The sequence below is a fragment of the Cetorhinus maximus genome, chromosome 11 (assembly GCF_964194155.1).
Source record: "Cetorhinus maximus chromosome 11, sCetMax3.hap1.1, whole genome shotgun sequence".
NCBI lineage: Eukaryota > Metazoa > Chordata > Chondrichthyes > Lamniformes > Cetorhinidae > Cetorhinus > Cetorhinus maximus.
In genome coordinates this window covers 120,883,244-120,904,887 of record NC_135889.1, presented here as the reverse complement: position 1 = coordinate 120,904,887, position 21,644 = coordinate 120,883,244, and the positions used below count along the sequence as shown (strand labels likewise).

The following is a 21,644-nucleotide window of genomic DNA, read 5'->3' as shown; positions in this document are numbered from 1 at the left end:
GCTGGCATCAGGCAACTTGTACAAACTGAGAGCGATACTGGAAACCAAATATTTACAATCCATGCAGACAAACACAAAAGAGATTGCCAAGACGCTTTCAGGGCGTTTAAAACCTAGTTTGACGCCAGACTGGATGGGGGAGTTGGTATACCAGGCGGATGAGCTTTGGCACTCGTTTTTATGTCCTTGATTTTCTTTATTGAACCTGATAGAGAGATGAGATGAGATAATCCAATTACTCAATGGTAAGATCAGGTTTTAACAGGGCCATAGGTAGGAAGGGGGAGACCGATGGGGGGCAACTCACACAGTGTGGGCAGCCCAGGGAAGAACAATGAGCTCCACCAGAAGTTCAATGAGTTAGGAGAATCTGGGCAGTGTCATAAAATGGCAAAGGAGGTGGCCATTCGGCCCACTGTGCCTGTGCCAGGACTTTGAAAGAACTATCCGATTGTCCTACTCTCCTGCATGTAGAGAATCGGGCACAATATTCCAGCTGAGAGCTGACCAGTGGCTTTGCAATTGTTCACCATAACGTCAATGCTTTTGTTCTCTGTGCCTCTATTTATAAAGCCTAGAATCTCATAAGCTTTTTGTGTTTTTTAAAACTTGTCCACATACAACCCCACCCCCCGGCACCTTCAAAGGTTGGTGTTTGAGCACCTCCGGATGTGTCAGCTCCTCCTATCTCTTTTACAACTGGACCAGCCAGTTTATATCGCTGTTGGTCTGCTAGGAGAGGTCCAACTGCACGTGATGAAGGCCCCTTTCTCACTCCGTTTGTCGCAATGGCCAACCTGTCAGCAAAGGACCCGCGTAATGACGATTTGGCGCTTTTGGTAGGTAGCTGTGGTGCTCCAGGCGCAAGGAGAGAAATCAGTACAAGGCTGCTGAGTTCAGAAGCAACACAAAATCATCCATCTGAAGTTTATTCAAAAACATTCTCCGCATTTCCAGACAGTCTTTGCTTTATCCAATACAATCCAAGGGAATTCCAACGGTCACTTTAGTCCCCGCCGCGTCGAGAGATCTTGATTTTGGGAATCGGGGGGAAGTTTCCTTGGCGCTGCTTCCATTCTGCTAATGTAAGTTGAGTGAGTGCAGCCTGAGCTCTGCCTATCGGTGAAGAACGCCTCAGGGGAAACTTCAGCGACAAATTTCACTTGGGGAAAGCTTTCTTCTCATCATAGAATCATACAACACAGAGGGAGACCATTTGGACCATTATTTTATTTTTTTTTTTTAAAAAAAGTTATCCTATTAGTCCCATTCCCCTGTAGTCCTGTAAATTTCTATCTTCTCAAGTATCTAACCAATTCCCCCTTTGAAAGTTCCTATTGAATCTGCTCCTCTAAGCGTGTACAAGTAAACTCCCGATTCCTGTAGCCTCCTCCAGCCCTACAACTTTCCAAGATCTCAGTGGCCACTAAATGCTCCACTATTGGACGCTGTGCCTTCAGCTGCCTGGACCCCCTCCCAGGTTCTGAAATTCCCTCTCGACCTCGCTCTCCACCTTTAAGACCTTAAAACCTACCTCTTTGGCCAAACCTTTGGTCACCTGACCTATAATATCCCACTAAATGGCTCGGTGTCAAGTTTTGTTTGGTAATGCTCCTGTGAAGCAACTTGGAACTTATTGCATTAAAGGCGCTATGTAAAAGCATGTTGTTGCACCACATAAAGATTTTACAAGGTGGACAGGATACGAGTCCCAACTGTATATTTACAAAGTATGATTTTATGATGCACACACCAGATCATACAGGGATATATTTTTCAAGGGGGGGATGGGGAGGTTGTACATGATCCCTAACAATGGACAGAAGCAAAGATAATCCTCTCCTGCCCTTCCTCAAAGCAGCATAATCAAAAATTCAAAACAGAACACTTGCATCAAATAACGTTTAACAAACATTGACAGTTTTCTTAAAATTCTACACCATTTCCACATACCCCGCGAACTTTGCTACACATTGAAAGTAAAAGTGCTTCTGTATGAAATGTAGATGAAAAACCCGCGTTACAACACTGATCACACAGCCATCTGTAGCGCACGTCCCCAAAAGGTCGCACTTGTGCCGGTTTCCACATTTTCCACTCTCCTAGGAAGAGGAAGCGAAAGATTGCAGCAGAAAACCAAACAAAAAAAAAATAAAATAAAATAAAATCGAAAAAATAAATAAACAAGAGACGTGATTACACACGAGCAGCGGCGCGTCGGGGAAATGAATCTGACACAGCAAACGAGATGAAACGAAGTGATGATTGATTTTTAAAAAAAGTTAAGCATTACCTGCTGGAAAAGAACTGTAGCTAGTCAGCCTGAGTAAGCCTGGAAGTCAGCGTCTGGGAACGAGAGAGAAAAATACAGAGAGAGAGCAAGAGAAGCGACGGTTTGAAAGCACAACGCGCAAACGATATGCATTTTTATAAGTCTGCCGCTATGATTTGGCATATCAGTTGGTGCAATGGCGTGGGTTAGTCCCGTAACAAAAAAAAAAAAATGAACGCAGCCCGGCACACACGATCCTTAAGGAGTCATTCAGAAGCAGAGCCAAGCGTAGGCTGAAAATCTTCCCACAGACTTAAAACAAACACACATGAATAGCGAGAGGGTAATCTACCCCAGATGCTAAGGCACTGGCTCAAAGCCACACCACCCCATTAAGTGTCCTCCATGCTCAGGAATAAAGAGGTAGGAATGTGAGGAACAGGAGGAGGCTGTTCAGCCTCTCAATGCCAGTTCCACCATTCAGTTAGATCTTGGGTGATCTTTACCTTAACTTTTATCTACCCGCCAAATCAAAAACTATTTATACTGCGTCTTCAATGTAATAAAACATTCAAGGTGCTTCCGAGGAGTGTTATAAAGCCAACATTTGCCATTGAGCCGCGTGAGGAGTTATGAGGGCAGTTGACCAAAAGCTTGAGGTAGTTTTGAGGTAGGTTTTAATAAACGTCTTAAAAGGAGGGGAGAGAGATGCAGGGAAGGTTTTGGGAGGGAATTCCAGGTCTGAGGGCCCCAGGCAGCTGGAGGCACGGCCACCGATGGTGGAGTGATCGAAATCGGGATGTGCAAGATGCCAATTGGAGGAGAGCAGAGATCCCGGAAGGTTGGAAGAGGTGAAAGGGATAAGGCGGAGCAAGGCCAAGGGGGGGATTTGAAAACAAGGGTGAGGATTTTAAAATTGAGGCATTGCTTAACTGGAAGTCAATGTAGAACAGTGAGCATGGGACAATGGGTGAATGAAACTTGGCACAAGTTAAGACATGGGCAGAGTTTTGGATCACATCAAATTAGGCAAGGCAGATGAGAATTTTTTTTTAAAACTCATTCAAGGAATGCAAGACCAGCATTTATTGTCCATCCCTCACCACCCCTGAAGGTGGCGGTGAGGCACCTTCATGAACCGCTGCAGTCTGCATACCCACAGCACTATTACGGAGGGAGTTCCAGGATTTTAACCCAATGCGTCCGCAACAGGTGAACTGAGGCAGGAACAAAGTCAGGTGATGTTACAGAGGTCGGAACAGGCGGGTCTTAGTGATGGCACAGGTGTGTTGCCAGGAACACTTCTCAGGGTCAAGTATGAAACTGAATCACAGAATTGTTATGGTAGAGAGGGAGGCCATTGGGCCCATCCTGTTTGCACTGGCTCTCTGAATGAGCATTATGGCTCAGTGCCATTCTCCTGCCTTTTCCCCATAACCCTGCACATTATTGAAATAGAAACAATCATCTCTTGAATGTCTCGATTGAACCTGCCTCCACCACACTTCCAGGCCGTGCAATCCAGACCCGAGCAACCCACTGTCTGAAAGTTTTTTCTCACGTCGCATTTGCTTCTTTTGCGAATCATTTTTAAATTTGTGCCCTCTCGTTCTCGATTCTTTTAGGAGCAGGAACAGTTTCTCTCTCTCTACTCTGTCCAGCCCCTTCATGATTTTGAACATCTCTATCAAATCTCCTCTTGGTCCTTCCCCTCTCCGAGGGGAACAGTCCCGACTTCTCCAATCTATCTTTGTAACTGAAGTTCCTCATCCCCGGAACCATTTTTGTAAACCTTTTCTAACATTCTCTCCAATGCAATCACATCCTTCCTAAGTGTGGTGGCCAGAACTGTACACAAAACCATAAACAATCTAGTTCAGCATCTACAAATTACCGGAGAAAGATGGGATCAATGGCTAGGGAATGGAATTTGTAGGGTTACTGAAGGCTTTGGCTTTCCAAATATTTAATTGGGAAAACCTTCGTTCAGCCATTACCCCTGGATCTGCATTATGAACAACCACCCAACTAAATCCTGAAATCTCCGATTGTCCCTCAGCATCCACAGCTTTTTGTGAGAGAGTCCCAGATTTCCAATGCCATTTTTATGAAAAAGTACTTCCTGATTTTGCTCCTGAATAGGTGAGCTTCAATTTTAACTTTGTATCTCACTGTTCTTGATTTCCGGGTACAGATCCGTCTACACTGCCCCCATCAAACACTCCCAGGACAGGTACAGCACAGGGTTAGATACAGAGTAAAGCTCCCCCTACACTGTCCCCATCAAACACTCCCAGGGCAGGTACAGCACGGGGTTAGATACAGAGTAAAGCTCCCTCTACACTGCCCCCATCAAACACTCCCAGGACGGGTACAGCACGGGGTTAGATACAGAGTAAAGCTCCCTCTGCACTGCCCCCATCAAACACTCCCAGGACAGGTACAGCACAGGGTTAGATACAGAGTAAAGCTCCCTCTACACTGTCCCACCCTCACCGTTGAGTCAGAAGGTTGTGGGTTCATGTCCCACTCCCGGAAAAAAAAAGTCAAGAACTGTGAATGTACTCGAAAGAGTTACACTGTCCCCATCAAACACTCCCAGGACAGGTACAGCACGGGGTTAGATACAGAGTAAAGCTCCCTCTACACTGCCCCCATCAGACACTCCCAGGACAGGTACAGCACGGGGTTAGATACAGAGTAAAGCTCCCTCTACACTGTCCCCATCAAACACTCCCAGGGCAGGTACAGCACGGGGTTAGATGCAGAGTAAAACTCCCTCTACACTGTCCCCGTCAAACACTCCCAGGGCAGGTACAGCACGGGGTTAGATACAGAGTAAAGCCCCCTCTACACTGTCCCCATCAAACACTCCCAGGGCAGGTACAGCACGGGGTTAGATACAGAGTAAAGCCCCCTCTACACTGTCCCCATCAAACACTCCCAGGGCAGGTACAGCACGGGGTTAGATACAGAGTAAAGCTCCCTCTACACTGTCCCCGTCAAACACTCCCAGGGCAGGTACAGCACGGGGTTAGATAGAGTAAAGCCCTCTCTACACTGTCCCCGTCAAACACTCCCAGGGCAGGTACAGCACGGGGTTAGATACAGAGTAAAGCCCCCTCTACACTGTCCCCATCAAACACTCCCAGGACAGGTACAGTACGAGCTAGATACAGAGTAAAGTTTCCTCAACACTGCCCAGAAATGTGCTTCCAATAAGCAACCTCACTGTACTAGTCTCAAATTCCTTGGTCCACTCACCACTCTTCCTGTGCTCTAACTGAACATTGTGCCTAATTTGGCCTGCAATGTCTCCCCAGAATAAACTGGTCTCAGACTGTGCAAACCCAGTGCTTACAAGGCCACAACAAGCAGAAGAGAATTACGTTCCATTTTAATCTAATTCACCCTTCAGGAAACTGACAGGAGTCAGTGGTTTTCACAATCTCGACCAATTTTACTCTCTGATCAAGAATGTACTATCGGGTAGGGTGTCAATCCGGCATTCCACCCGAATCCATGGAATTCCCACCCAGACCATGTTGTGCACCTTGCAAAACAATCCCCAGCACAAAGCCTATATCACAAGAACATTGCTCTCCATCATCTCTCCCCACTAAATACCATCCGTAATAAGAAACAAAGGGGTAAAAACTTTAGGTGCAGGAGGAGGTCATTCAGTCCTTGTTTTGCCATTCAAGTAGATGGCTCCCTTGTCTCAGCTTGTCCGCTGCTGAAGCCCTCATCCATGCCTTTTGTTGATTTCACTATTCCAACACTCTCTGGCCAACCTCATGTCTTCCATCCTCCACAAAAACTTAAACTGATCCAAAATTCCGCCTCCCATATCCTGGCTCACACCAAATCCCGTTCATCCATCGTCTCTGTGTTCCCTGACCTACACCGGCTCCCGCCTGGGAAACACCTCAATTTTAAAACTCTTACCCTCATGATTAAATCCCTCTCCATGGCTTCACTCCCATGCCCCCATCTCTGCAATCTCCACCAGACCCTCTTGAGATCTCTACACTACTTCAACTCTGGCCTCTTGCTTATCTCCAATTTTCACTGCCCCCACTGTCAGTGGCTGTGCCTTCAGCTGTCTGGGCTCTAAGCTCTGGAATTCCCTCACTCAACCTTTCCGCCCCCCCTCCACCTCCACCTCTCTCTCACCCTTTGAGATGCTTCTTGAAACTTGCTTTTTGGAACAAGCTTTTGGTCACCTGCCCTAATATCACCTTGAGTAGGCTCAGTGTCACATTTAGTTTGATAAAGCTCCTGTGAAATGCCTTCAGGCATTTTACTCTGTTTAAAGGCGGTATGCAAATGCAAGCTGTTGTTGAGAACAGTGTTAGACCTGGCTAAGTCAAAGTAGCAATGACCTGACGATCCCACTTACTTTTGCCCTTACTGTTTATATTTCTCAGCTGCTCTGCCGGCTCCTAGAATGTTGGGGTTTGGCGGGGGGGGACGGGAGGTGGGTTAGTGAACGGGTAAAAGAGTCAATGTGAATTGGCCACTTAGCAATCAGCGCCAACAATGCTCAGGAGAGGAGACATTTCCAGTTCCTGTGTGTCTTCGCTGGCTTTTGCTCCGTAGATGCCTGCGGCCCCTTGGCTACACTCGACGCCGCTGGCCTGTGGCCACCAGTGTTTGTGCCGTGGCTTCCACTGCCAGCAGGCTTAGGGCTCCCTCGCACCGGGCTGGCTCCCGCATGCCCGGCTCCCCCGTCCCCATCCGCAGGCACTCCCCCCGTCGTCTTGCTGCGCCTCTTCCCTTGACCGCCGCGCCCACCTGCTCCTTGCCCGCGGGCCTCCATCTCCGAGAGGCTGTAGGCCATGGCGAGCTGCAAGTCCTCGTCGTCCTCGGAGTCGTCCTCATCGTAGCCGTAGTACGGGTGGGAGGTCCCAGGCTGTTGGCCGCGCATCACTTGCGAGGAATCCCGCTGGTGGTCCTGCTGCTCCCGCCGGCTCAGCTCCAGCGCGAGGGCTACCTGGTCTTCGGCACCTGGACGGGATGGACCAACCAACAATGAATGACAACGACCCACAGTCCGGCCTCGCCCGTAGGCCCCTGGCCCCACCCATTAATCCCATCAAGAAATTTGTGCATTTCCAAGTAGAGTCTGACAATCGGTAACCAGAGGACAGGTTTAAGACAATTGCTAAAAGAACCAGAGGGGAAGATAAAAAAAATTATTTATAAACAGTGATGGTTATGATCTGGAGCGCCATGCCAGGAAGGGCAATGGAAGCAGATTCAATCATAACCTCCCAAAGGTAATTGTATCTATTTGAAAAGGCGAAATTAGCAATGTTACGGGGAAAGAGCAGGGTGGATGAGGGAAAATTGGATAGCTCTTTCAAAGAGTTGGCACAGGTATTGATGGGCTGAATGGCCTCCTGTTTTGTATCATTGTATGATTCATGCTCATTGATGTGTGCAATATTGGTGCTAATGGAGTAGTTACTTCACTCTGTACCAAACTGCACTGTAAGGCCCCCTTCATTTTGACCAAAGCATGCACCTTGACCCTAAAGGTTAATGTAAAATACATTGTTATGGTTTGTTAATGTCAATTACGTTAAGGGAAATAGGTGATGGGCATTTGAACATTTATAAAGAGGGGATAGCCGGTACACTGGGTGTGGATGAGGAGTGTTGACTCTGAACTAAGTCACTAAACTCTCTCAGCATTGAAAGGCTGTGACGTAGTTTTGACTTCACCAACTGGCGTGCAGCCTGTTAACGCTCGGCACTCCAACATTCACATCCCATTTACCCCAGTCCAGCCATCATTGCAGCCTCTTCGGAGATTGCCATCTTGTGTTGCTTTTGTGGGGGCAGGGAGGGGGGTTTGTGGTGAATTCTGTGCTGTAGCCAAACCAAAAACTGGACTGAGATGGCCAAGTTCATTTCTTGTAGATCTGTGTGGGGATACCTAGCATCCATGGGAACAAAGAGAATTTAATTCCATAATTTGACCTGAATTTGAACACAGGTGCTAAAGGAAAAGTTGTGTATACAGGTGAATCAATAACTTGAATTTATATAGCACCTTTAACGTAATAAAACGTACCAAGATGCTTCACAGCATGTATAGCAAGCATTTAGGGGAGACAAATGAGATGTTAACCTTTATTGAAAGGGGATTGGAGTAAGGAAATCTTGCTGCAATTATGTAGGGCTTTAGGACATAGAAACATAGGACTTAGGAGCAGGAATAGGCCATTCAAGCCTTGAAGCCTATACCGCCGTTCAATAAGATCATGGCTGATCTGGTTGTGGTTTTAACTCTACTTTGCCGTCTGCAAACTATAACCCTCGACTCCCTTGTCTATCAAAAATCCATCTAACTCAGCCTTGAATATATTCAATGACCCAGACTCCACTGCTTTCTGGGGAAGAGAATTCCACAGATTAACGACCCTCTGAGGGAAAAAATTCTCCTCTTTTTCATCTTAAACGGTAGAACTCATATTCTTAAACTGTGTCCCCTGGTTCTAGTCTCTCCCACAAGTGGAAACACCGTCCCAGCATCTGACCTAGCAAATCCCCTCAGGATCTTATGTGTTTCAATAAGATCACCTCTCATTCCTCTAAACTCCAATGGCATTGGTGAGACCATACCTGGAGCACTGTGTGACATCGCCTTACCCAAAGAAGAATATGCTTGCCCCAGAGGGCAAGATTCACCAGACTGATTCCTGGGATGGGAGGGCTGTCCTATGGACAGAGATGGAATAGAATGGGTCCATATGCTCTGGAATTTAGCAGAATGAAAGTTAATCTCATTGAAATGTATACCTTTCTGAGAGGGCTTACAGGGTAGGTGTTGAGAGGGCATTTCTCCTGGTTGGAGAGTTGTGACCCAGAGGTTATAATATAAGGATAAGGGGTCAGCTATTTAGGACTAAGATGGAGGAGAAATTTCTTCACTCAGAGGGTTGAGGATCTTTGGAATTCTCTACACCAGAGAGCTGTGGACAATCAGTTGTTGAGTATGTTCAAGACATACCAATAGATTTTCAGGCATCAATGGAATCAAGGGACTTTGGGGATAGTGTGGGAAAGTGGAGTTGATGCAGAAGTTCAGCCATGATCCTAGTTAATGATGGAACAGGTTTGAGGGGCTGTATGGCCTACTCCTGCTCCCATTTCTCACGTTCTTTTATAAACCAGACAACATTTGATACCAAACCACTTCATGAGATATTAGGATACATGGTCAAATGCTTGGTCAAAGAGGTAAGTTTTAAGGAGGATCTTAAAGGAGAAGGGCTGGGTAGAGAGGGAAGAGGGTTAGGGAGGGAATTTCAAAGTTTATGACCTGGACAGGTGAAGGCACGGCCACCAACGGCAGGGTGAAAAAGATCGAGGATGCATGAGGGATGAATACCCATAACATTCAGGGTTGAGGATTTACAATTTAGGTAGAAGCCACTCTTAACAGTATAGATTAGGGGAAGAGTGTGGGCAAGCATCACCATAGAACCATAGAAACGTTATGGCGCAGAAGGAGGCCATTCAGCCCATCGTGTCTGTGTCGGCCAAAAAAAAGAGAAAAGAAGAAACGAGCTGCTTATTTTTAATCCCACTTACCAGCACCTGGTCCGTAGTCTTTCAAGTTACAGCAATTCAAGTGCCATGTACCTTTTAAATGAGTTGCGCATTTCAGCCTCAACCACCAATTTAGGCAGTGAATTCCAGATGCCCACCATCCTCTGGGTGAAAAAGATTTTCCTCTAACTCTTCTACCAATCACCTTAAATCTATGCTCCCCCTGGTAGCTGACCCCTCAGCTATGGGAAACAGGTCTTTCCTGTCTACCCTATCTAGGCCCCTTATAATTTTGTACACCTCAATTAGGTCACCCCTCAGCCTCCTCTGGTGTAAGGAAAATGATCCTAGCCTATCCAATCTTTCCTCATAGCTGCAATTTTCCAGTCCTGGCAACATTCTTGTAAATCTCCTCTGTACTCTCTCTCTCCATTGCAATCTGTTTAGCTGAGAGGTCAATTACCAGGGGGCAGAGTTAAGGTGGTTGGTAGAAGGATTAGAGGAGACATGAGGAAAAAATGTTTTCACCCAAAGGGTGGTGGGCATCTGGAATTCATTGCCTATTGTACCTGCCTTATTGTATCTAATATTTCACGCTCCTCCTCTTTAAGTGGAATGTCTGCTTTATCCCTCTCCTAAGTGTAGACAGAGACAAAGTGCTCATTGAGAACCCTGTCCACATCTTCAGCATCAATGCACAAGTATCCATGTACATCTTTAATAGGCCCTACCCTTTCCTTAGTTATTCTCTTGCTCTTAATGTACTGGTAAAACATCTTTGGGTTTTCTTTGATTTTACCTGCCAATATTTTTTTGTATCCTCTCTTTGCTTTCCTAATTTCGTTGTAGTGGTATTGTCACTGGGCTAGTAATCCAGAGACCCAGGGTAATGCTCTGGGATTCGGGTTCGAATCCCACCATGGCAGGTGAAACTTGAATTCTGGAATTAAAAGCCAATGATGACCATGAAACCATTGCTGTAAAACCCATCAGATTCATTAAAGTCCCTTAGGGAGGGAAATCTGCTATCCTTACCTGGTCTGGCCTACATGAGACTCCAGACCCACAGAAATGTGGTTGACTCTGAAACTGTCTAACAAGCCACTGAGTTCTCAAGGGCAATTAGGGATGCTGAATAAATGCTGGCCTAGCCAGTGACACCCCCATCCCATGAACTAATATATTTTAAAAATCGCTTTCTATAGCATTAAGCTTTTTGTAGCTGTCATAAGCTTTCTTTTTCTGCTTCATCTTACTCTGTATGCTTGATTTGACTCTGTTTTCCCATCTAGTCGCTGTATCCAGTCCACTTTCGTCAGTTCACCTCTCAGCTTTGTCTGTCTTCCCCCAATTTAGAACTTTTACTGCCGTTCTATCTTTGTCCTCTTCCATAACGATGTTAAATCTAACTACATTATGGTCACTATCTCCAAAATGGTCCCCCACTGCTCCTTCATCCACTTGCCCAGCTTCATTTCCTGAGACTAAATCGAGAGTTGCGCCCCCTCTCGTTGGGCTTGTAACGTACTGGCTGAAAAAGTTCTCTTGAATGCAGTTCAAGAATTTTGTGGCCTCTGCGCCCTTCACACTGTTCCTATCCCAATTGATATTAGGGTAGTTGAAGTCCCCAACGATTACTGCCCTATTGTTTTTGCACTCAGAAATCTGTCTACATATTTGCTCTACTAATTCCCTTCCACTATTTGGGGGTCTATAGTACATTCCCAGCAGTGTGACTGCCCCATTTCTATTTCTCAGCTCAACCCATAAGGCCTCATTTGATGTTTCATTTAGCCTATCATCCCTCCTCACAGCTGTAATTGTTTCTTTAACCAATATTACTACACCCCCCTCCTTTTTTTATCCCCCTCTCTATCCTGCCTGAAAATGCTATATCCAGGGATGTTGAGCTGCCATTTTTGCCCCTCCTTAAGGTAAGTTTCCGTTGTAGGGAACCATACACTCATTGATTTCCTTAATCAACTGTTGAGTTATTCGAGGTTACCCTTCAGTCAGACAGAAGAGCCTTCACCATGGAATTGGAGCTTTATAACAGTTATCTGTTACGTGATACAATCTCATTCATAGTTTTACCTTCAATTAAATTCTATACACTCGCTTCAGAAGCCCGCACTTCATCCCTCACTCCAGTCTGCGTACCACTGTGTCCTGCACCTCTGGTGGTTTTAATCTACTGGTGAGCCAGGACATACCTACTGATGTTGACGGTGGGGAGTCAGCCACGGGGATAGTGATTATGTTAGGCTGTTGCTTCAGCAGTCTTTGGGGTAGCACTCCCCCACTGTTGCACCGGTTCCCAGATGTCAGGGAAGATAATTTTGCTAGGTGTGCCCTGGATTGTGTCCCGAGTCGATCGATACCCAGGCCAAGTCAAGTGATTCGTCCAGTTTTATTCTTGGTAATGGTCTGATACAATTTGCTAGACCACTTCAAAAGGTGGTTAAGAGTCAACCATCTTGGTATGAAACTAAATTCACAAATAGGCCCAGGCCAGGAAGGGCGGCAGGCTTCCTTCACTAAAGTGCATTAGTGAATAAGTTGGGTTTTACTGTTGGAGGTTCTGTCTTTTAGATGACATGTTACACCAAGGCACCATCTGTCCCCTCACATGGACAAAAAAGATTCCCTGGCACTATTTTGAAGGAATGAGATTGGCTGGAGTCACGCTGAGCACAAAGGATGATGATTGCAGCTGTCAGAGGGCAATAATCTTACTCTCATGAAATCGCTGCAGGAGTTCCTCAGGGTAGTGTCCTAGGCCCAACCATCTTCAGCTGCTTCATCAGTGACCATCCCTTCCAATTTAAGGTTAGATGTGGGGATGTTCTCTGTTCAATTCCATGGGCAACTCCTCAGGCACTGAGGCAGTCTGTGCCTACATGCAGCAAGATCTGGGCAATATTCCGGCTTGGACTCTTACAAATAAGATTTGCACCACAACTGGCAGGCAATGACCATCCCCAACAAGAGAGACTCTAACCGTCTCCCCATGACATTCAATGGCATTACCATCGCTGAATTCCCCATCAACAACATTCTGGGGGACACTATTTATCAAAATCTTAACTGCACCAGCCACCGTGGCTACAAGAGCGGGTCAGAGGCTGGGAATTCTGGGGCGAGTAACTCGCCTCCTGACTCCTCAAAGCTTGTCCACCATCTACAAGGGACAAGTCAGGAGTGTGATGGAATACTCTCCACTTGTTTGGATGAGTGCAGTTCCATCAACACACAAAATTCTCAACATCATTCAGGACAAAAGCAGCCCACTTGACTGGCACCCCATCCACCACCAGTGAAGGCCAACCAAGGCTCCTTCGACAGCAGCTTCCAAACCCGCAACTTCTACCACCTAGTAGGACAAGGGCAGCAGATGCATGGCAACACCACCATCTGCAAGTTCCCCTCCAAGTCACACACCATCCTGACTTGGAACTATATCGCCGTTCCTTCACTGTCGCTGGGTCAAAATCCTGGAACTCCCTCCCTAACAGCACTGTGGGTGTACCTACACCACAGGGGCTGCAGCCATTTAAGGCACTCGACTCACAACCGTCTTCTGAAGGGCAATAGAATACCAGTGATGCCCACATCACACGAGCAAAAAAAAAAACAAGAGTGGAGGGAGCGAGGTTAATTGGATGGCTCTTTCCAAGAGGTGGTACTAGCACAATGGACAATGGTCCAAAGAGCCCCAATTTGTACTGTATCATTCTATGATTCTATGAGCACTTTTACAAAACTATCTTGTCATGCAATTATCTTTGTGACATCATTAGATCTTCATGGTCTGGTTCCTCTGTAGGCCTAAAGCAGGTGTCCTGCTTGTTGGTCAGGCCATCATCCAGATTCAGCCTACACTGGGTCACCAGGAGTTAGCCACATGCCACCTCCTCAGACCAGTTTGACCATCAAGCATAATGAATATGGAGCTCACAGTCTACCAGTTCTAAGACTAGCTGTATCTATCGAGAATAAACAAGACTGGGGCAGGAATGGGATGGGCAAGGGAAGATCTTCTTTATTTCTACAATATATTTATTCTGGATTCTTGCAAGTAGTGCTGAATGCCTCTAGTCAAAGTTTTTAATCACTGGCGTGTTCTATCCTTCCTGTCTCGTTGCCATTTGCTTCCCACTGATCTCTTCGCTAGTTGCTCCCCAGGATACCCTGCAGCTGCCGTCGAGTTCACTGCGTGTGGCCTAGTCTCTCCTGGCCCTCCTATCTCGCTTACCGTTTATTCGGACTGACTTCAGCTGCCCGTCTTCCTCGATTTCCACCCTCTCTTCACCATTCTCCACAATCCTAGGGGCAAAAAAACATAGGTTATATTTTGATAAAGATGGGAATGTGAAAAACCACTCACAGGGCAAGTAGGGCACGGGGTTAGATACAGAGTAAATCTCCCTCTACACTGTCCCCATCAAACACTCCCAGGACAGGTACAGCACGGGGTTAGATACAGAGTAAATCTCCCTCTACACTGTCCCCATCAAACACTCCCAGGACAGGTACAGCACGGGGTTAGATACAGAGTAAAGCTCCCTCTACACTGTCCCCATCAAACACTCCCAGGACAGGTACAGCACGGGGTTAGATACAGAGTAAAGCTCCCTCTACACTGTCCCCATCAAACACTCCCAGGACAGGTACAGCATGGGGTTAGATACAGAGTAAAGCTCCCTCTACACTGTCCCCATCAAACACTCCCAGGGCAGGTACAGCACAGGATTAGATACAGAGTAAAGCTCCCTCTACACTGTCCCCATCAAACACTCCCAGGACAGGTACAGCACGGGGTTAGATACAGAGTAAAGCTCTCTCTACATTGTCCCCATCAAACGCTCCCAGGACAGGTACAGCACGGGGTTAGATACAGAGCAAAGCTCCCTCTACACTGTCCCCATCAAACACTCCCAGGACAGGTACAACACGGGGTTAGATACAGAGTAAAGCTCTCTCTACACTGTCCCCATCAAACACTCCCAGGACAGGTACAGCACGGGGTTAGATACAGAGCAAAGCTCCCTCTACACTGTCACCATCAAACTCTCCCAGGGCAGGTACAGCACGGGGTTAGGTACAGAGTAAAGCTCCCTCTACACTGTCCCCATCAAACACTCCCAGGGCAGGTACAGCACAGGGTTAGATACAGAGTAAAGCTCCCTCTACACCGTCCCCATCAAATACTCCCAGGACAGGAACAGCACAGGGTTAGATACAGAGTAAAGCTCCCTCTACACCGTCCCCATCAAACACTCCCAGGGCAGGTACAGCACAGGGTTAGATGCAGAGTGAAGCTCCTTCTAAACACTGATTTGAGTCAAAAGATTGCATGTTCAATCCCCACTACAGAAATATGTGCACATAAACCTAGCTGATGCTCCCAGTGCAGTCCTGAGAGAATGCTGCACTGTCTGAGGTGCCGTCTTTCGGATAGGATGTTGAACCGAGGTTACACCTGCTCTCTCTTGCCACAATGACAAAATTGAGTAGAGGAATTTTCGATGGTCCTGTCCAATATTTGTCACTCAACCAACATTACTTAAAGAGATTATCTGGTCATTATCTCATTGCTGTTTGTTGGAGCTTGCTGTCGGCAGATTGGCTCCATGTTTCCTACAGTACATCAGTACATCAGTGACTACACTTCAAAAGTACTTCATTGGCTGTAAAAACACTTTGAGGCGCCCCGACATTGTGAAAGATGCTTCATAATAAATGTCTTTCTTTACAGTTTTAGCAGCTAAGAACAGAGACTGCGAATTCTGGGCTCTCACAATCCTTCTGATATTCTGGCTTTTAAGTAGGGGGTGCCAGAAATATTGTCACGGGGATAACTTGGCAACCAAGAATTCATAGTCACCTTTTGATCCTGCAATGTCGCTCTTCCTACCAATGCGAAGCAGAATTTCTCAAGTGGCATGAGCTCGATGGGCCAAATTGCCTCCTTCTGTGCTGTAATTGACTCTAAATTCACACACTAATAGCAAACGTGAGCTGGGATTAGACCGTAATAGTCTTACCCTGTTGATGATGTGTTGCTGCGAATAGTAATTCTCATAAGTGACAACCCCCCTCCGTACCCTCCCAGCCCACCAAACCACAACTCCACTGTGGTACCCACTAGAGCCTCTTGTTAAGATGGCCAACCTGACAATACTGGCAGCAAATTATTGCAACTCTCTGAATCTCCTCCCAGTTACTCACTTTTTGGTGGTGACACGTTTTCCATTAACGAGCTTCGTGGAGGTCGACACTGATCGGAAACTCCCCATACCACTCCCGCCAACGTTTGCAGAAAATGAAGAGAAGTCTGCTGATGGCAAAGAGCATTTGTTAGAGGCTGTGATCGAAGAAGGATTCGAACAATGAAAAGGTAAAAGCCCATAGAACAGCTTAACGATGAAGTTAAAGGAACAGGAGAACTGGGGCAGCCATTCAACCCCTTGAACCTGTTCAATGAGATCATGGATGATCTCGATTTCAATTCCATCTACTCCCATCTTGGTTCTTTAATCCATAATATCCTCACCCCCTAAAAGATCCACCTGAATAGCCTGGCTCCAATTTTAAGGGTTACGTTCCCTTGTTACACACGAACATACAAATTAGGAACATAAGTAGGCCATTCAGCCCCTCGAGCCTACAACACCGTCCAATAAGATCATGGCTGATTTAATTTTAACCTCAACTTCACATTCTACCTACCCCTGATAGCCTTTCACCACCATTAAGCATCTACCCACCTCTGCGTTAAAAATATTCAAAGACTCTGCTTCCACTGCCTTTTCAGGAAGAGAGTTCCAAAGACTTTCGAACTTGTGCGTTGTAGTTGGTGGACAGGCTTTGGGGAGCAAGGGGGTGTGTTACTCATCACACAATTCCTAGCCTCTGACCTGCTCTTGTAGCCACAGTATTTTTATATGGCTAGTCCAGTTCAGTTTCTGGTCAATGGTAACCCCCAGGATGTTGATAGCGGGGGATTCAGTGATGGTAATGCCACTGAACATCAAGGGGTGATGGTTAGATTATCTCTTGTTGGTCTTTGCCTGACACTTGGAGCGCGAATGTTACTTGCCACTTGTCAGCCCAAGCCTGGATATTGTCCAGGTCTTGCTGCATTTGGACATGGACTGCTTCATGTTCTTTGTTCTTTCTGTCTAAAAAGAACAGGGCCTCGTGTATTAATATATGTAGGTTTCGGTACACGCAGACGCGCCACACTGCAAGCCAGACTGACAATCTTAAATCGGTTGTCAGTGTAATTCTTAGTACATGGAGGATTATTTAACAAATGCCACCCAATCGTAGAATCACACCTAATGCTGGACACTGTGTTTTGAGTTTTGCAAGCATGGGCTTGGCTGGGTATGGTCTGTATCTTGCCCATTCCTCAGGATTACTGGTGCATTCTCCATGGCAATGCCTCTGCCAATCAATCAGCACTCTCTTCACATACAGTACAAATCATTGTTTTCCTGATGAGTACAAGCCACAAAGCTTTGACGTGTCCCTTTTTTTAGCAACACTCAAGTGACAGTTTGCCAAGTACCACTCCCCTGGTGGTAGCGATTTTCGTGAGTTCCTCCCTTCCTTTCAATTCCTGATTTACAGCGATTCCTGGGATGTTACTTGTATCTTCTATGGTGAAGGCCAATGCAAAATACCCAATTTATATGCCATCTCCTTACTTTCCATTATTAACACCCCAGACTCACTTTCTTTAGGATGAACGCTCACTTTGTTATTTTCTTATTTTAATATCTATAGAAACTCTTACTATCTGCCTTTATATTTCTAGCCAGCTTTCTCTTGCACTCTAATTTTTCCCTCCTTACTAATCTTTTAGTCATCCTTTGCTGTGCGTTGGAGTTTTTTCTCTATCAACCCTATCCATTCATTTAATCATCGTCCATTCCATTCCATTGGATGGACTCTTGAGGTGAAGGGTTGGAGAAGGGTCTCAGCAGGGTCCCAGGAAGTGGGGCGCGAGGATGGGTTTGGGGGCCAGGGTGGACTAGGAAGGTGGGGGGTATGGGAGGAAGGGAAAGAGGAGGTGGGGAAACCTTGGGATGGGGTCTTCAATGCGCACAGGGGGTCCATAAAGGAGTTACTCCCTCCTGGCCTGCCACCAGCTCAAGTAGTGAAAGCTGCTGGGCTTCACTTGGCACTGGTCTCTGCACACCATGGCTAAAATCCCAGTAACGGTTGAAAGAGGCCCTTAAGTTGGCTACTTATGGGCCCCAATTGGCACCAATGCCTCTCCTGCCATGGGTAAAATTGCAGCAGGGCAGGCAGGCACTGAAAATGGCAGCCATGGCACGGCAACCAAATTTACAGGCCACCCCCCACCCCACTCACCGCCGGCCAACCCCAGGAGGTCATAAATCCTACCCTGTGACTCTACCTGCACACAGTTAACTGAACAAATATTCTCCACTTCCAATATACCTGATCCAGTAGGAAAAGAAAATGAAAAGAAGGATCCGGGTCCTCTTCGGGATCGGTCGATCCCTCCCACTTCAGAAAATGGACCAAAGTCATCTACAGATAAAATAAATCGGGAGAACAGGATCAGCTATCAATTTATTAAGGCCAAATGAGAAAATGATCCCAAAACTGATAGAAAAACAGAAATATTTGCATTAATGTAAACGTTACTAATACCCCTCAAGCCTATTCCACCATTCAGTCAGATCATGGCTGATCTGCATCTCAACTCCATTTGCCCACCTTTGTTCCATGTCCCTGGATACTCTGAATAAATAAAAATCTATCACAAATTTTAATTGCCCTCCCACCCCCACAAGTGTCTAGGTATTAACTACCTTCTGTGTGAAAAAATGCTTCCCAGTTTCACCCCGGATGACCCAAATCTAGCCCTAACATTCATTTCTGCTCATCTCTTCCAATGTCCTTGCAAACAGTCAGACTCCAGAAGTCACGGCCGTCAGCGACTGTCCCCCTGTTGGCAGTGACCATATCCACCATTTTCAGATCTCACTTGCAGGTGTCCATGTAGCAGAGGTATGGACATCCAGGAGGTCATGACCCAGTGACCAATTCTAGCGCGGACGTTGTCGGCTTAGCAATGGGCTTATGATGATGGAGTTGGCATGCTCCAGGAACTGAGGACACAGGCTTGGTAGACTCACAGTTTGGTGTTCTCAGTCAGGTTGCTGTTGTTCCTCACTCTCTCACTCAGATTGGACAGAACAGCTGCAGCTTTTGTGATGCGTGTGTTGATTTCAGCATCAAGTGACAGATTGCTGGCGATTGTGGAGCCTAGATATGTGAAGCTATCAACACCTCCAGCGCCACATTGTCAATGCTGATGGATAACAGAATGGCAACATCCTGAACCATGACATTTGTCTTCCTGATGCTGATGGTCAAACCAAACTCTTTACTGATGTGAGAGAGTCTGTCCATTTGCCACTGCAGCTGTTCCTCAGTGTGGAACGTTAGTGCCGCATCATCAGCATCGAGCAAATTCCTGATGAGCACTTGGTGCGCCTGTGTCTCAGATCTCAGGCGAACAAGGCTGAACAGTTTTCCATCAGCTCTGGTATGTAAGTAAACACCCTCGGTAGATGACCTGAAGACATATTACAAACAGCAAAGAGAAGGATATGCCAAAGAGTGTCGGTGCCAGGTCACAACTCTCTTTGATCCCACTGGGGATCTCAAAGGGTTCCAATGCTGTCCCATTGTAGCTGACCCATAGCCTTACTCATCATGTTGACATGGAAAGAGGAGATCACATTGAGCAGCTTCAGCAGGCAGCCAATTACCTCCAGCAGCTTAAACAGATAACCTCTGCTCACATGGTCAAATGCCTTGGTGAGATCAGTGAAGACAATATATAGTAGCAGATGGAATATAACGTGGGGAAATGTGAGGTTAAGCACTTTGGCAGGTTGAATAGAAGAGCTGAATATTATTTAAGTGGAGAAAGACTGAAGAAAGCTGCAGCACAGAGAGATTTGGGGGGGGGGTCCTCGTGCATGAATCCCAAAAAGCTAACGTACAAGTTCAGCAGGTAATAGGGAAGGCAAATGGAATGTTGGCCTTAATTTCAAAGGGAATGGAGTATAAAAATAGGGAAGTCTTGCTAAAACTATACAAGGCACTAGTTAGACCACACCTAGAATACTGTGAACAGTTTTGGTCCCCTTATCCAAGGAAAAATATACTGGCATTAGAGGTAGTTCAAAGAAGGTTCACTAAGTTGATCCTGAGTAAGGAGAGATTTTCTTATGAGGTCAGGGTTGAGTAGGTTGGGCCTGTACCCATTGGAATTAAGAAGAATGAGAGGCGACCTTATTGAAACATATAAGATTCTTAAGGGGCTTGACAGGGTAGATGCTGAGAGGTTGTTTCCCCTTGTGAGAGCGTCTATGACCAGAGGGCATAATCTCAGTAAGGGGTTGTCCATTTAAAACAATGATGAGGAGGAAATTCTTCTCTCAGAGGTAGTGAATCTGTGGAATTCTTTACCGCAGAGGGCTGTAGAGGCTGAGTTGTTAAGTATATTCAAGGCTGAGATAGACAGATTTTTAATCAGTAAGGGAATCAAGGGTTATGGGGAAAAGGCAGGAATGTGGAGTTGAGGATTGTCAGATCAGCCATGATCTCATTGAATGGTGGTGCAGACTCGATGGGCCGAATGACCTACTTCTGCTCCTACATCTTATGGTCTTCCTTGTTCCTAGCAATTCTCTTGCAGCTGCCGTGCTGAGAAGATCAGATCAATTGTACATCTTCCAGTTCTGAAACCACACTGGGATTCGGGATGGATGCGTTCAACCAAGGTCTGCAGTCTGACAAGGACAATGCAGGCAAATACTTTTCACATGATGCTCAGCAGGGAAAGACCTTGATAGTTGCAGTTGCTGTTGTTCTTGTACAGAGTCACAATTGATATACACCGTATATAAAACCACATTTGCAACATAGAGGAAGCAAGAGTGGAAAAATGCTGTCTGGTTCGAGTCTAACATCACAGTGATGGAACCTGTCATTGAAGCCAAGCGGCCTATTCTCATTAATGACGAGAGATCCAAACGAGAGGACTTTGAACACAATAAGAGCTGATTAGTGTAAAATGTTTGTGCAGATGCTGCAGGAGTGCTGGTTTCCCGTGCTTGATGAGTTCAGGCAGTTCAGTATCGACACAGGGAGCTTTGCCCATGGCAAGCGAGTCAATAGCTTTGCTAACCTCCTCTACTATGGGTTCGACATCCAGCTCTGCCATCACAGGCAGGCTTTCTATGGTGTCTAGAGCTCCCTCTGTGACAGTGTTCTCCCTAGAGTACAACTCAAGGTAGTGTTCCACCCACCTCTCCAATTGTTTATTGCAGTTGGTGATGACCTCCCCCGCCTTTGTTTTCAATGGATCCATTTTCTTTGCTGATGGACCCGTTGTCTTTTTGATCCCTTCATACATGCCCCTGGCATTCCCAGTGTCAAGGACATCTGGATAGTCTGGCGAAGTTGTAGCCAGTAGTCATTGGCACACCACCGAGCAGTCTGTTGGACTTTACACTAATCAGCTCTTATTGCATTCAAAGTCCTCTCGTTTGGATCTCTCGTCATTAATGAGAATAGGCTGCTTGGCTTCAATGACAGGTTCCATCACTGTGATATTAGACTCGAACCAGACAGCATTTTTCCACTCTTGCTTCCTATATGTTGCAAATGTGGTTTCATATACGGTGTCTCGAAGTATGTTCCACTTCCGATCCTTTGTCCCCTTCACCGTCAGGGCTGACACCCTGAAGGT

The 21,644-nt window shown here is 46.3% G+C and overlaps 1 protein-coding gene across 6 annotated transcripts in view; it reads right to left on the bottom strand.

Annotated features, from left to right (window-relative positions):
* Positions 1 to 903: 903 nt before the first annotated feature.
* dnajb2 (DnaJ heat shock protein family (Hsp40) member B2) overlaps positions 904 to 21,644 on the bottom strand; it is a 151,879-nt gene continuing 131,138 nt past the window's right edge. For 2 of the 6 annotated variants that reach the window (XM_078552700.1, XM_078552699.1), the window contains 4 exons: positions 18,311 to 18,403; positions 16,067 to 16,175; positions 14,091 to 14,161; positions 5,828 to 7,282 (listed from right to left, as the gene is read on the bottom strand). In XM_078552700.1, the coding sequence (XP_078408826.1) occupies positions 6,819 to 7,282; positions 14,091 to 14,161; positions 16,067 to 16,175; positions 18,311 to 18,403 (737 nt within the window). In that variant the 3' untranslated portion in view covers positions 5,828 to 6,818. Of the gene's footprint in view, positions 2,103 to 2,293; positions 2,347 to 5,827; positions 7,283 to 14,090; positions 14,162 to 16,066; positions 16,176 to 18,310; positions 18,404 to 21,644 lie in introns of those variants that run through there. The other 4 variants (XM_078552702.1, XM_078552703.1, XM_078552704.1 and 1 more) reach the window with 4 other exon arrangements.